Raw genomic sequence first — 15,521 nt, forward strand, 5'->3', positions numbered from 1 at the left:
TAAACGTACTACTCGTCCGTTAGAAAAGTTCCTTCTATACAGTATGAATGTGAGCAGTATTAATGGAATTCGGACGTACTACATCCACCATTTTCTCATGATCATGTGACCTACCTCCGTCAGTTGCGTCACTTCCCTCCCATTCATGAATTCTCTATCGGGGCATCATGAGATAGCGTAGAGTGCATGGGATGTGTACTTCAGAATCTGGCCAGAAGTAGTGGGTCATCCTGGTAATTCTTTCTTACTGATTTTCAAATTCTATAAATTTTGACAAACTACTTGGCTAGCATACTGATTTTAGCATGCTACGTATGTAGTATGGAGGTATGCAATTTCAGACGCAGCATGATTTGACATCATGCTGCTTTGTTTACTGCAGTAACCAAGGCAACACCATTATTTCTGCAGTTTTATAGGCTCCAACCTGCTGAATAAGCTAGATGTAAAACATTTTTATTCAGTATATAAATAATGTTTTAGTTTTGGATTAGTTTCCTACATTAATATTTAGTAAATATATTGAGGATAAAAATCCTGCCAGTGTTTACAGTTGAAAAGTGGTTATAAGGTCTTAAAAAACTCTAAAATAATAAATCATGTGAAACATTATAATTCAGTATATTTGTTTTCTATTTGAATTCATTTTAAATACATATTTGTTTAAATTACTTACTTAAAATAAGCTGAAACCATAATTCTTGAGTTTTTTTAGGGCACAGCTTAATTGTTTTATCTTCAGTCCACTTAAATTTGGTAAAACTGATACGTTAACTTTTTTTCTTCATGTTGTTCCATCACTAATCGATTGTGTGGAACCCTGCATTTTTTACAATGTTGATAACACTTTATTTTAATGTGTCCTTATTACACATTCAATGCACTTACTATAATTATTACTATTAATTATGCATAATGTCATCCAGAATCCTTACTCTAACCATGTAATAAATAAATATTATTTATTATTTACTCAATATTTTAAAAATTGTTTTTATTCAAACATTTTATTTATTAAATAAATATTAATACATTTCCTATACTTAACCAGCTGCAAAATAATTGTAATCTAAAAGGAAATAAAAACTTGTGAAATATTATAATTTATCTGTTTTCTATTTGAATACATTTCAAATATAATATTTGTATTGTTTTACATTTTACTTGTGCTCACCGAGCTGCAGTTATCTGATCAAAAATAAAATAACAAACATAATCTTGTGAATTATTATAATTACAAATTACTGTTTTTTTATTTATTTTAATACATTTTCAGATATTATTGTTTCTTCTGAAAGCTGAGTTTTCACATTCAGCATCACATGAGCATCAGAAATCATTCTAGTAGTAATTTAGTGTTCAAGTGTTTACAGTTTATTTTACAGTTTATTAATAAGTGTTTAGTTTATTTCAATTTACATTAGTTTAAATATTTTCTCGTTTTCAGAACAATTTGCTTAAATTGATAGCCACAATAATTGTCACAAAACAGCATTTAAATCTTAAAATCTCTTGAGTTTAATCAATATGTCCTCTTAAAGTACAATTAAATATTTGTTTTTGGATGTGCCACGTATTCCAGCTTTAAGTAGCTTCTGATAAAAGTGTTTGATAAATTCATAAATACAAATGTTAATATAAAAATGTCAATGTGTGATTAGGGAACTTTAAAATTATTATACAACTAATATAACTAATTAATATATAATTAAATGTATGAATATTTATCATGTACTATCACAGATTTAATTTTGGCTGTTGATCAGCCCCTGCTGGTAGATGTTGCAAATACAGCATTTTGTTTCCCCATTGACTCCCATTCAAATTACACTCATTTAATTGGGTACACCTGTCCATCTGCTCTTTAACACAAATTTCTAATCACATGGCAGCAACTCAATGCATTTAGGCATGTAGACATGGTCAAGACAATCTGCTACAGTTCAAACCGAGCATCAGAATGGGGAAGAAAGGTGATTTAAGTGACTTTGAACGTGGCATGGTTGTTGGTGCCAGACAAGCTGGTCTGAGTATTTCTGAAGCTGCTGATCTACTGGGATTGTACGCACAACCATCTCTAGAGTTTACAGAAAATGGTCTGAAAAAGAGAAAATATCCAGTGAATGGCAGTTCTGTGGCCGCAAGTGCCTTGATGATGTCAGAAGTCAGAGGAGAATGGCCAGACTAGTTTTAGCTGAAGGCCAACAGTAACTCAAATAACCACTCATTACAACTGAGGTATGCAGAAGAGCATCTCTAAACACACAACATGTCCAACCTTGAGGCGGATGGGCTACAGCAGCAGAAGATCACACCGGGGGCCACTCCTGTTAGCTAAGAACAGGAAACTGAGGCAACAATTCGCACAGGCTCACCAAAGTTGGACAATAGAAGATTGAAAGAACGTCAGCTGGTCTGATGAGTCTCTATTTTCGCTGCAACATTCGGATGGTAGCATAAGAATTTGGCATCAACAACATGAAAGCATGCATCCATCCTGCCTTGCATCAATGGTTCAGGCTGATGGTGGTGTCGTGGTGTGGAGAATATTTTCTTGGCACACTTTGGGCCCATTAGTACCAATTGAGTATCATGTAAACACCACAGCCTACCTGAGTATTGTTGCTGACCATGTCCATCCCTTTATGACCGCAGTATACTCATCTTCTGATGGCTACCTCCAGCAGGATAACGCACCACGTCATAAAGCGTAAATCATCTTTGGTTTCTTGAACATGACAATGAGTTCACTGTACTCGAATGACCTCCACAGTCACCAGAACTCAATCCAATAGAGCACCTTTGGGATGTGGTGGAATGGGAGATTCGCATAATAAAGTGGTTGGTGAGTGTAGCTGTACATTATGAAAAAAATAATTTTATGTAGACCACACATTAATCAATAATATTTTGTTTATCGTTATATTAGACATTTGCCAGTGCTCTGCTTTTTGTGTGGGCTCTTAAGTGTGTGAAATATATTTCCCCTTGTCAGTTGCTTTTGACTTCACAGCTCTGGAAAGCTCTATTGAAGGGTTTTTGAGTGCATTCTAGCATCTGTCAGTCAATGTCACTATGATGTCATTTTGGCTCCAGAATGATCAGTCACATGACATTTTGTGGAGAGTGGCTGGAGAAAAAAAAGATGAAAAATGCAGGTTGAAGTGCACAGAAATCTTATTCCAGGTATTACAGACCAGCATAGTTAAAAATTCATATTACTTCATTGACCACTGAAGTAAACATGAATCTTCCTTTTCCAAGTATTATTGACAAGCTTAGTTCAAATTTCATATTTCAGAATCAAATTTTTTTTTAACCCTGTTACATGACATTTAGTGCATTCTAGCATTAGCTAATTAGCATCGTTATAATGCCATTTTCCTTCCAAAATGATGTCACATGCAGGGTGGCAAAATTGTGGCAATTTTCATAGCTTGAAGCTGTGATGTTTCCTTATTTTCTGCTTGCCAGTTTTCAGTTACCACACAGAAGTACTGTGTTGTCACATTGTTATGTTTGAAAATGGTCTCTTATTATTAACCTTAAGGATTATGATCAAATATACGAAACATATAAATTACAGAAATATACTGTAAAAAAACAGACGTTAAATTTTAGAAATTTACTGTAAAATAACAGACGTTAATTTAAAATTATTTACCATAAAATAAAGAACGTTATATAACATATTTACCATAAAATAACACTCATTAAGTTACAAAAATTTATCGTAAAATAACGGACTTTAAATTACAGAAATTTACCGTAAAATAAGGGCGTTAAATTACAGAAATTTACCATAAAATAACATTCTTTAAATTACAGAAATTTACCATAAAATAATGGTCGTTAAATTAAAGAAATTTACAGTAAATTAACAGATGTTAAATTAAAGCAATTTATTGTAAAATAACGAATGTTAAATTACAAAAATTTCCTTAAATTTAAATTTCTGTAAAATTTCTGTAATTTAACGTGTTATTTAACAATCAATTTCTGTAATTTAATGGCTGTTATTTTAGGGGAGTTTTTCGGCACCCCAGCTTCCAGAAAAAAAACGTAAAATAACAATTTTTTTACAGTGTGCTATAGGATATAATGAATTTCTATGATGCAACGCTGAATTTTCATCAAATCTCACCGGTCTTAAGTGTCGCATGATCCTTCAGATACCATTGTAAAATTATTTTTTTCCTCATCTATCTTGGAAAACAATGTGCTGTGACCGATTAATATTTTCAGTGTTCGTTGATACAGTTTATATAAATTTCCACAATAAGTAATTCTCATAAATTGCTGTAAATTCCCATAATTTCGGTAAGTTTCCAAATTAGAAAATGTCCAAAATGAGGTGGCGCAGTAGGTAGCGATGTCGCCTCGCAGCAAGAAGATTGTTGGTTCGAGTCCCTGCTGGGTCAGTTGGCATTTCTGTGTGGAGTCGGCATTTTCTCCCCGTGTTGGTGTGGGTTTCCTCCGGGTGCTCCGGTTTCCCCCACAGTCCAAAGACATGCGCTATATGTGAATAAGCTAAATTGTCTGTAGTGAATGGGTGTAAATCAGTGCGTATGGATGTTTCCCAGTGTTGGGTTGTGGCTGGAAGGGCATCCGCTGCGTAAAACATATGCTGAATGAGTTGGCGGTTCATACCACTGTGGCGACCCCTGATTAATAAAGGGACTGAGCCAAAAATAAAATGAATAAATAAAATGTTTACAATATTGTAAATGATTTTTACAATATTACAATAAGATTAATTATTATTATTATTATGTTTACTATTTTTACAATTTCAATAATAATTATTATTATTATGTTTACTATTTTTACAATATTACAATAAGATTAATTATTAAACTGATTACTATATTTACAATAGGATTAATTATTATTAATTAAAATGTTAATGTATTTATTCTAAATATCACTCGCCTACATGTTTTTGTTAAGAATTTCAAACTTGAACTTTTGACATGTTAAGAATTTTTTTGAGGAAGGATCAAGTCAGTCAGACATGCAGCTCAATATTATATAAATCCAATTATATGTTCCTCCTCTATAGTCTTGATTTCCTAATTCTAAGTGTGACAATATGTGTGAGCAACAAAAATCTGTGTGTGTGTGTGAGTGTGCACATGCTTCTATCTATCCGGAAGCGTCTTGTGCCCCTGCTACTAGATTTGGGTTAAGTGAAAATCACCCTCCACTCGTCACAAAATCTATCTCACCCTCCCGGTTAATATGGCTTTTATTCCATTTCCATTTTCATGGAGTCGTTTTGCCCCTCTTTTATAGAAGGTCATAAAATATATAGTGAATTTTTGAAGCATTCTGCATAACATTTACATTTTCTATTGTATAGATGTGATCAGGGGAAGGCGACTGAATAAAACATTCATGTCAGAGGCCATTTCTTCAGTGACATTTGAAGCTGTATCTATCATCACTCTCTCTCTCTCTCGTTGGTGCAGCAGGGGAACAAATGATGGTGCAGTGTTTAACGGCGGCCTCCGCGAATAAAATTTCTTCTCTGCCTTCACATTATTGCCCGCTGGCTAGTCGATGAAAACACATTTTCCGCAGATAAGAGAAAAGTCAAATAGAAATGTCGCTTAGTTGTGTGTGGGTTTGTGAAAATTGAAACGTGAGTGAAAAGTCCCACATTTCAGAGATCTATCTCACATGCAACACTTCACAGTAATGCACAGCAGAGAGACAATACCCTTTTTTCCCTCCGTTAAAAAACTCTGAACACAAAGTCATGCATCATAAGGAAGCTTTGTGCAGATTTTTGTCATGAATTAGCCCTGATGATTTTTTTTAAAACCATATTAACTATTAATTTATTCATGAGCATTAATGTGAACAGGTTGATGCCAGATAAAAAAGGCCTATTGGGATTTGAGCTCGATTTAATTTTAATAATAAATATCAAATCAAATGATTTTAAACTTTTGCCATGACAGTATTTGATGTGCGCGAACTGATTTTGTTTTCACATATTGTTTTATTACTATACAATCTCCTGCATACCAAATACAACAATTGTTCAATTGTTTGATTGAATATTTACACATAATTAAACATTTATATTTACATTTATGATTTAAATCATCAAAACTTGAATACTTTTTCATTGTTTCCTTTATTAAAACTCTTTAAATAAATTATTACAATACCCTGATTGTAACATACAATGTCTAGACCAGAGATGGCCAAACAAAGGCCTGCCATGCCATCTGAGAAGAGAGGGAGGACTCTTTAGAGATTGTCTTTTTAAATGTAATGTAATCTTTTGTTTGTTTTATTGTTAAAAGCTAATTGAAATTGTTTCAATTAAATATTGTAAATGAATCAGATTTTGTTTAAATGCACATTCCTGATTGATAGAAGAGAATGCAGAGGCTTTGATGAGCAAATTAAGTCAAAGGCAGATTCAGCATTGAACTCCACTGTTGTTTTTATTGCAATAAGATATCATTCTAAAAGTTTCACTGCATTAGGTAATACGATTAGTAATGTTTTTTATTCATTTTTAAATATTATTAAATAATTTATGAAATTATATGATATGAAATTATGATATCCCTTTATATGATAAAGTTCGGGCACCCTGGTCTAGCCTGATGATAAAATAATACTATTTACAGTCGAAGTCAGAATTATTAGCTCCCCGTTTAATAATAATTTTGACCTAAAAATGATGTTTAAAAAATGTATAACTGCTTTTATTCTAACTAAACTTAAACAAATAAGACTTTCTCCAGAAGAAAAAATATTATCAGACATACTCTGAAAATTTCCTTGCTCTGTTTAACATATTTTAGGAAAAATTAAAAAAAGAAAATCAAAAAATCAAAGGGGGGCTAATGATTCTGACTTCAACTGTAGGTATTTTTTAGAGCTACACTACTTTTGTTTCACAAACCTAAACACACAAGCGATTCAGTTGCGTTTTTGCAGTAATGCTTTTTTTATTATATGTGTGTGTACTATATACTTATTTATTGTTCTTTTTCTGGCATCCACAATTCTAATTGATTTAGTCTGACCTGGACATTTTTAAACTCACATACATTTTTAATCTGATTACTTGGCATGCACAAGCATTTGCTGTAATGTCACATCATAAACTAAATCTAAATGAAAAGAGCATTCGATTCACACTTTTCTTTTTAGCAAATTCTTTAGCTCATTTTAACACCAACAAGTACTGAAATACCTCTTGAGCTTTTTTTAGCTCTTTAGATTTGTTACATATTTTCAACCTAAAATGATCACAAACCTCACTTAACACGCAATGAAGTATATAGAAATCCAGTCTGTATACAATTCACCACAAAAGTGACGCATTTGACCTGACTACACCCATGAAAGCAAGACCTATTCACTTAATCAGAAAACTTTGCAAACATGCACTTGATTTTCGACAAAGAGCAACAAAATCATGAAGCCTCCTTCAAAACGATCACTTCCTCGAGACACTCGCAGGTCTGATTATTAAATTAATGCAACACCCAAAAACAAAGAACACTGCAAGGAAAAAAGACTGGAGAATAAGCATTAGCAAAGAGGATCTCTTCTCTCCATGTGGAAACGCATTTTATGGCAGACTCTTCCTTGGGAGGGGAGGACTAACACATATTCACACACATATTGTTGTTACATTAGTATTTAAAAAAAAATTATTCATTTTTTTTATCAATAATAAGTGTCTTATGCTCATCAAGTTGCATTTATTAATCAAAAATAAAATCTTGAGAAATAATAAAATGAAAACTATTTGCTTTCTATTTAAATACATTTGTTATATAATTGTTACTTTGTTTTATTAAATAATTCTTATTCTTAAATAAATATCTTGTGCTCACCAAGCTGCATTTATTTAATCAAAATTTAGATAATAATCAAAATCTTGTGAAAGATTTTAATTAAAAATATTTGAGTCAGTCTGAACCATAGGTCTGAACTCAACATTTTTAATCTGATTAGAAAAGAGGATCTCTTCTCTCCATGTGTGAATCATGACACACTCTTCTTTGGGAGGGGAGGAGTAAGCACACATGCATACTACAGTTTCATTATTTTTAATTCATATTTTAATTCAAGACATAAATGTCTTATATTTGATCAAAATCAAAATAATAATTAAAATCATGTGAAACAATTTAATTTAAAATTGTTGAGTCAGTCTGAACCATAGGTCTAAACTCAACATTTTTAATCTGATTACTTGGCATGCACAAACATTTCCTGTAAAGTCACGGCATAAACTAAATCAAATGAAAAGAGCATTCGATTCACACTTTTCTTTCAGCAGATTCTCAAGCTCATTTTATCACCAACATACTACTGAAATACCTCTTGAGCTTTTTTGTTACATATTTTCAACCAAAAATGAACACAGACCTCAATGAACACTCAATAAACTATGTAGAAATCCAATTTACCACAAAAGTGGCCCATTTGACCTGACTTCACCCAGTGTATGAAAGCAAGACCTATTCACTTAATCTTAACACAGAAAACTTTGCAAACATGCACTTGATTTTTGAAAAGAGCAACAAAATCATGAAGCCTCCTTCAAAACGATCACTTCCTCGAGACACTCGCAGGTCTGATTATTAAATCAATGCAACACCCAAAAACAAAGAACACTGCTAGGAAAAAAGACTGGAGAACAAGTATTAGCAAAGAGGATCTCTTCTCTCCATGAGTGAATCATGACACACTCTTCTTTGGGAGGGGAGGAGTACACACACATGCATACTACAGTTTCATTATTTTTAATTAATTATTATTATTATTAAGTGTCTTATGCTCACTAAGTTGCATTTATTAGATCAAAAATAAAATCTTGTGAAATATAATAATTAAAAATATGTTTTCTATCTGAATACATTTTAAAATTTACTTTGTTTTATTAAATAATTAATTATTTTTAAATAAATGTCTTATGCTCACCAAGCTGCATTTATTTGATCAAAATAATAATTAAAATCATGTGAAACAATTTAATTTAAAATAGTTGAGTCAGTCTGAACCATAGGTCTGAACTCAACATTTTTAGTCTGATTACTTGGCATGCACAAACATTTCCTGTACAGTCACGGCATAAACTAAATCAAATGAAAAGAGCATTCGATTCACACTTTTCTTTCAGCAGATTCTCAAGCTCATTTTTATCACCAACATATGAGTAGTGAAATACCTCTTCAGCTTTTTTTTTTTGTTACATACTTTCAACCTAAAATAATCTTAGACTTCACTGAACACTCAAAAAACTAGAAATCCACTCTGTATTCAATTCCCCCAAAAAGTGGCCCATTTGACCTGACTTCACCCAGTGTATGAAAGCAAGACCTATTCAATCAGAAAACTTTGCAAACATGCACTTGATTTTTGACAAAGACCAACCAAATCTTGAAGCCTCCCTAAAACAGAGACACTCGCATGTCTGATTATTAAATCAATGCAACACCCAAAAACAAAGAAAAAAGAGTGGAGAATAAGCATTAGAAAAGAGGATCTCTTCTCTCCACGTGTGAACGCATATCATGGCAGACTCTTCTTTGGGAGGGGAGGAGTAACACACACACACACACATTCATACACACGCACATACATACTCGCTCCGCCATGCTAGTACGGAGGCTATGCTCTCGTCGCTGCTCTCTGACCCCAGTGGCAGTCCTTTCTTCCTCGGCTGCGGTCTAGACTCACTCCCCCTCTCCGCCAGTCAGTGCGAGATTCGCCGCCTGCCAGCGCTGCTCTTCCCGCCAGCTCGCCGGAGGGTCTCCCAGGGTCGAGGGTCCTGCCCCTGCCCGGCTCCGAGTGCCACCTCTTCGGCTACCGACATCTGCATTCCCCGGCGTGTATGGAGCAACATCTTTAGAGGTGGGCGAGAGGAAAAAGAGGGGGCTTTTCGACCTCTTCTTGTGCGTTTGGAAATGTAGGCTTAGACAGGGAGCGAAAGGGGAGAAAAAAATAAGACACAAAAGGGTTAGAGGTGGCTTGTCATTGAGCGGCGGTGTCAGCGCGGCCACTCACCCGGGGAACGATCACCCTCCGCGGCGTGCGCGCTAGACATTTACGCGCTACTTTTTTGCCTGGTTTTAAAACGACATGTCGGCGATTTTGAGGTGATGGAGGTTGAACTTGATCTCTTGTGCGTTCTCTCGGAAGAGTGTGTGAGTGCCCTCTTGAAACGTGATTTCCAGGCTTTATTTTTTGATCGTTCTTCCCTCGCATTGTTCAGGCGGAAGCAGCGGAGTTGAGCGCAAATAAATATCACGCGGGTTTATGGATGTTAGATATTAAACGGAACGGCAGGTTTTTTACGCAGCTAAAGCTAGTGGGTGCTAGCTAGCTGAGGTGAGGAAAGCGATTTTCTTTTAGTGCAGAATACGAGGAGTAATGAATATTGTTTTGTGCAACAACAAAAAAATGAGCATTTTGTCTATTTATATTAAACTAAACTAGTTTATTGTTTGTTGAGGAATTTGAAAATTACATTAATTAGTTTGACGTGAAATAACAATAACTTAGTAAACCTGGGAGATGCATTAAGTAAAAGTACTCTAAAATTTAAAAACTAATTTAAAAAAGTCATTAATCTAATAACATTTAGTATTTTTAACTGAAATGAAATGTATTTTTCTCATGCATGTTGATTGTATGTAGGCTTGATAGTACAGTAAGTAGATTTAAGTACAATATTGATTGATTTTGCTGCAGTCAGTTAGTTTATAAAAATGACTTGTTGCAAAATAATATTAAGCTGCAGGAATATTAAAGAGCGCAAAACAAAACTCAAATTATTTATCTGTTAAATATATTTACTAATTCTTGCATGTATAAATCTACAGAACAAAATACAGTAAATAGTTTGATGTGAAGTAACAGACACTTAAACCTGAGAGATGCATGAAGTAAAAATACTCTAAATTGTTTGTTTTAAAAAGTAATTAAACTAATAACTTTAGTATTTTTAAATAAAACGTATTTTCCTCATGCATGTTGATTGTATGTAGGCTTGGTAGTACAGTAAGTAGATTTAAGTAGTTTGCATTAATTTTGCTGCAGTCTGTTAGTTTATAAAAATGACTTGTTGCAAAATAATATTAAGCTGCAGGAATATTGCAGAGAGCACAGTTAAACAAGACTCATAAATTATTCGTCTGTTAAATATATTGACTAATTATTGCATACATGAAACTACAGGAAATACCAGAATTAATTTACATCACATGAAAATGTTAAATTCGTTCCTGTTCGTATTTAAATGTTTCATTTTGGTGAACGAGAATTTATACTCGCCTGGCTCATAGACTGTCGTTGGTACCATGGTGAAACTAATGTAACTTTATTTTATTAATAGTTTTTTTTTTTTTTTTTTTGATGTGCAATGTGGATCTTGCCTTGTTATCTGATGTCTAGTAAGTTGTCGAAGCCTAATTCAGAACAGTAAACTAGAAACCCGAAAAGCTCTGTTGCAGGTATTTATGTGAAATGTCATTGATTATTACACCACGTATTTAAAACGTAAAAAATGATCAATGCAACTGCTTTGCCATATAATTTTATTTTATCATTGAGCACATGATCACTTTTTTTACATGCTCATTTTTTCAAGTTTTAAAAGAATAAAATGCAAAGATACAGCAACACTTGGTTTGTACAGTAAAGATAATGAACAAGATGTTTTGAGCGGGTTAGATGAAGTTCAGCGGTCAGTATTGTTAAATCTCTCCATGCTTGCTGCTCATCTTTCTGCTTCTCGGCTTTTGCTATTTTTTTGTCTTCAACACTTTTGCTTTTATTTTGATGTTCGTTTTTTGTGTGTCTTTATGCTTTCTTATTGTTCATCTCTTATTAGCCATTATGTTTAAGTTTTGATAAAGTTTATAACTGCAGTTTTTGTGCATGCTGAGAATGTGTTTCGGACAACTTATACTTATGATCGGCACATCTGATCTGGTTTTTAATCTTACACTTACAATGTGAATAACAAATATCACAAAGTATCCCCAAAAGTACTGTTATTTTAATAATATGAAAGAAATATTCTAGAAATTGTAAATAATGAAACGATTTTATTAGGTAACCAATATTTTTGTGTTTCGTAACGCGAATTATTCGTCAAAGACGTTTGATATGAGAAAATCATCATGTTAATCAAAACAAATGCTAAGTTTAAAGTTTTTGTGTATGTTGTGACTGTGTTTCGGATAAGCTATAATAGTGAACGGTGCATCATTGTAAGATTAGACTGTCTGGTTTTTAATCATACACTTACAATGTGAATAACAAATATTATAAAATATCCCTGAAGAATTTTTTTTTATTAATATGTAAGAAATATTCTAATAGTTGTGAATACAGTTTTATTCTGTAACCATTTTTATTTTTCATAACGTAGAATATTCAAGTCAAAGATGTTGTTTAATATAAGTAAATCAGCAGCTTAAGCAGAACAAATGTTAATGTATCCAAGTCACCAAGACAGATTTTAAGTTATCAAATATTGAATTGAAAAGTAATATTTGGCTTTTACTATACAGTTTTTTAATGAATTTTATTTATTTATTTCTGTTTGTATTTGTTTATGTATATTTCTTATTGAAATATGAAGTTGTTCTCATCATGTAATGTTTTTATGTATATTTATCTTGCCATGAAATAGCCATAAGTTGCTGATGTGGCAATAAATAAATGTATCCAAGGCAAAAATGTAGGCTATATTGATACAACATAATACAACTTTGCTATTTGTCCAATTTACTTAATTAAAATGAGCTGAATCAACAAAATTGTTGGGTTTTTTTGGGCACAACTTAATTGTTTTATGTTCAATTCACTTACATTTGTAAAAATAATGAAGTTAACTTAAACAATTTGTGTTGGGACAACATGAAGGAATTAAGTGGAATCCAGCATTTTTTACAGTGTAAAATATATTTTTATACAATTGAACATTTAAACTTCTTACGTTTGTGAGGTAAACAGCAGATTATAATAAAATAATAATTATTAAAGGGCACCTAGGTTACCCCTTTTTTCAGATTTAATATGAATCTTTTGTGTCTCCAGAATGTGTCTGTAAAGTTTCAGCTCAAAACATCCATCAGATTTTTTATTATACCTTTTATAAGTTTCTATTTTATACATTTTTGCACCAGGAGGCTGTTTTGTTGTACTGCGCCTTTAAGCCTAGTCCTAATCGCCCACCGTTTCTACGTGTCTACTTCACACACACACACACAGCGCAGCAGACACAAGCGCACACACACAAACACACACACACACAGACAGACAGCGCGCACGTTTAGCTTTGCACTCTTTGCACGCAAATGTGACAGGATACAGGTTAATCTCCACTGCCGTATGGATATCTTTTATGCTAATGTCCGAAATAAACCCGATTTAACATCCACAAACCGGGATTGAAGCGTCTTCTTTTATAATTGTTCTGACATGCAGCTGTGGTGAAAGTAAAGTATCAGTAAATCGATGTAATTCATTACACACATGCACTGTTTTTAAAACATTTTAAACTTGTAAAACTCACTCTTCTTGATCACATTTGATGATGATTGTTGATCTTTGTAAACTGAACAGACCTTTTATTCCCATTTGCTTTGCGCTCGTCCTCTCTTGTTGATATGATTATACACGTGACTACCGGGACATGTTAATACGCAGCTGTCAATCAATTGGGGGGACCGAAACTCCTACATCAAGTTGCGGTCGATCTGAAAACTGCTCCAATTGGTCCACCGTTTTTGTGTTGTTAAATTGAAAAAAAAAGCACTGGGTGTGTTTATATCACCCCAATATGACGCTCTATACACTATACCTACACACATGTCTAAACAGCTTGAAAAGTAGATTTTTCACTATAGGTGCCCTTTAAGGTAGCTAGACTTGCCACAATGAAATCTTTTACACCAATCAGATTTTCCAGTAGTTACTGACTGTCAGAAATGCTGGGTTCCACACAATTCTTTCATGTTGTCCCAACACGAATCGATAATGTTAACTTAATTGTACACATTTAAGTGGATTGAACATAAAACAGTTGAGTTTTCCCAAATAAAACCACAAGAATTATTGACTTGGCTCATTTTAAATAAATAGTTTGAACAAGAAGCAAAAATATTAGTGTTTTGAGTGTTTGATTATCTTCGTGTCTGTACTTTGCCTTTGATTTGTCTCAATAAGTGCTTTCATGCAATTGATTTCACATCATAATCTTTTCCTGTTACTCTTTTCTTCACAGATAGCATCTCGTCATCCTCCTCGGCTCTTTCAAGGGTTCTTTTGCGTGTTTAAGTGGCGGTTCTGAAGGATGCTGACTGCGTGGGTCGCTCCAGGGTCCTGGTGAAGAGTCTCATGTGTCACGTGGAGAGAGAATGGCCCACGGTATGCCGACACAAGGCAAAGTGACCATCTCGGTGGACGAGTACAGCTCCAACCCCACACAGGCCTTCACCCACTACAACATTAACCAGAGCCGCTTTCAGCCGCCGCACGTGCATATGTGAGTAACAAGAGATGCAGCTTTTGTGCATTCATTTATCTCTGTGGTTTAGGCATGGGCCGATATGAGTTTCTCATAACCTTGGATAAAAGTATCATGGTATTGTTATTACTGCTCTAAAGTAAGTTATTTTTAAGTGGCTAAGTAAAAAACAACTTTTTTTCCACAATATATATTGCTCAGCATATATGAGTACAGCCTCACAAATCTCTCATTTAAATGAATATTTTCTATAGGATGCTTTACAATATTTGTGCATTTACATTAGTTTAGTCAGTACTGAAGCCAAATCTGGAGCTTATCTAACAAAATAACCTACAATAATGGTTCAAAAAGTAGTAGCCCAAATTTATATTATAGGGAAAATATTAAATACAATTTTCAAAAATAGAAAAAACAAGAGAAACAAAAAATATATACAAATTTGTTTAAATGATGTAGTTTTTCTTTTTACCATATTCATGAATTTAAATGCATTATCTTTCCATTTCTAAAGCTGTTTTGTGACTAAAATATTATTTTAATAAATATATCTGTTTAATAAATCTGTTTTGTTCAATTGCACCAATATATATTACCCATATTCACTGAGAAATGGATAAAAATATTCATTTTCAAAACGTATATGCTGAGCACTGTATATTTCATTTTATGAAACATTTATAATATTTTGGAATCGTAAACACGTCAGGCTAAATAATTAAAATTAATATTCTGCCATCTTCATTAGTTTTAAAAACAAAGATTTCTTTACAACACATAAAAACAAACACAAAAAAAACCTTTACGTATACCTTAGGAATGCTATAACACAACATTTTTTTTATTATTATCATTATTATTGATTTTTTTTTTGTAATTTATTTATTTTATAATGTATTTTTTTATTTTTAAACCTTGATATTTTCAAACCACGGTAAACCTTGAAACTGGTTATCATCCCATGCCTACTGTGGTTTGTGCATAAATTCATTTGAGT

The 15,521-nt window shown here is 33.1% G+C and overlaps 1 protein-coding gene and 2 long non-coding RNA genes across 21 annotated transcripts in view; 1 reads left to right on the forward strand and 2 right to left on the reverse strand.

Moving 5' to 3' along the window:
* LOC147843062 (uncharacterized) overlaps positions 1-15,521 on the reverse strand; it is an 812,539-nt gene that overhangs the window by 786,107 nt on the left and 10,911 nt on the right. The gene's annotated exons all lie outside the window — the stretch shown is intronic.
* Positions 1-15,521, forward strand: part of mpped2a (metallophosphoesterase domain containing 2a) — a 264,905-nt gene that overhangs the window by 119,891 nt on the left and 129,493 nt on the right. For 17 of the 19 annotated variants that reach the window (XM_087259312.1, XM_087259313.1, XM_087259314.1 and 14 more), the window contains one exon: positions 14,282-14,542. In XM_087259312.1, coding sequence (XP_087115438.1) covers positions 14,415-14,542 — 128 coding nt within the window. In that variant the 5' untranslated portion in view covers positions 14,282-14,414. 19 annotated transcript variants of the gene reach the window in all.
* Positions 7,302-10,260, reverse strand: LOC147843074 (uncharacterized). Its single transcript, XR_015495476.1, has 2 exons — positions 10,051-10,260; positions 7,302-9,957 (listed from the first exon to the last, which is right to left on the reverse strand). It is a non-coding gene; the product is annotated as an uncharacterized LOC147843074 (long non-coding RNA).

Source organism: Danio rerio, chromosome 7 (assembly GCF_052040795.2).
Source record: "Danio rerio strain M-AB ecotype USA chromosome 7, GRCz13ab, whole genome shotgun sequence".
Taxonomy (NCBI): Eukaryota; Metazoa; Chordata; class Actinopteri; order Cypriniformes; family Danionidae; genus Danio; species Danio rerio.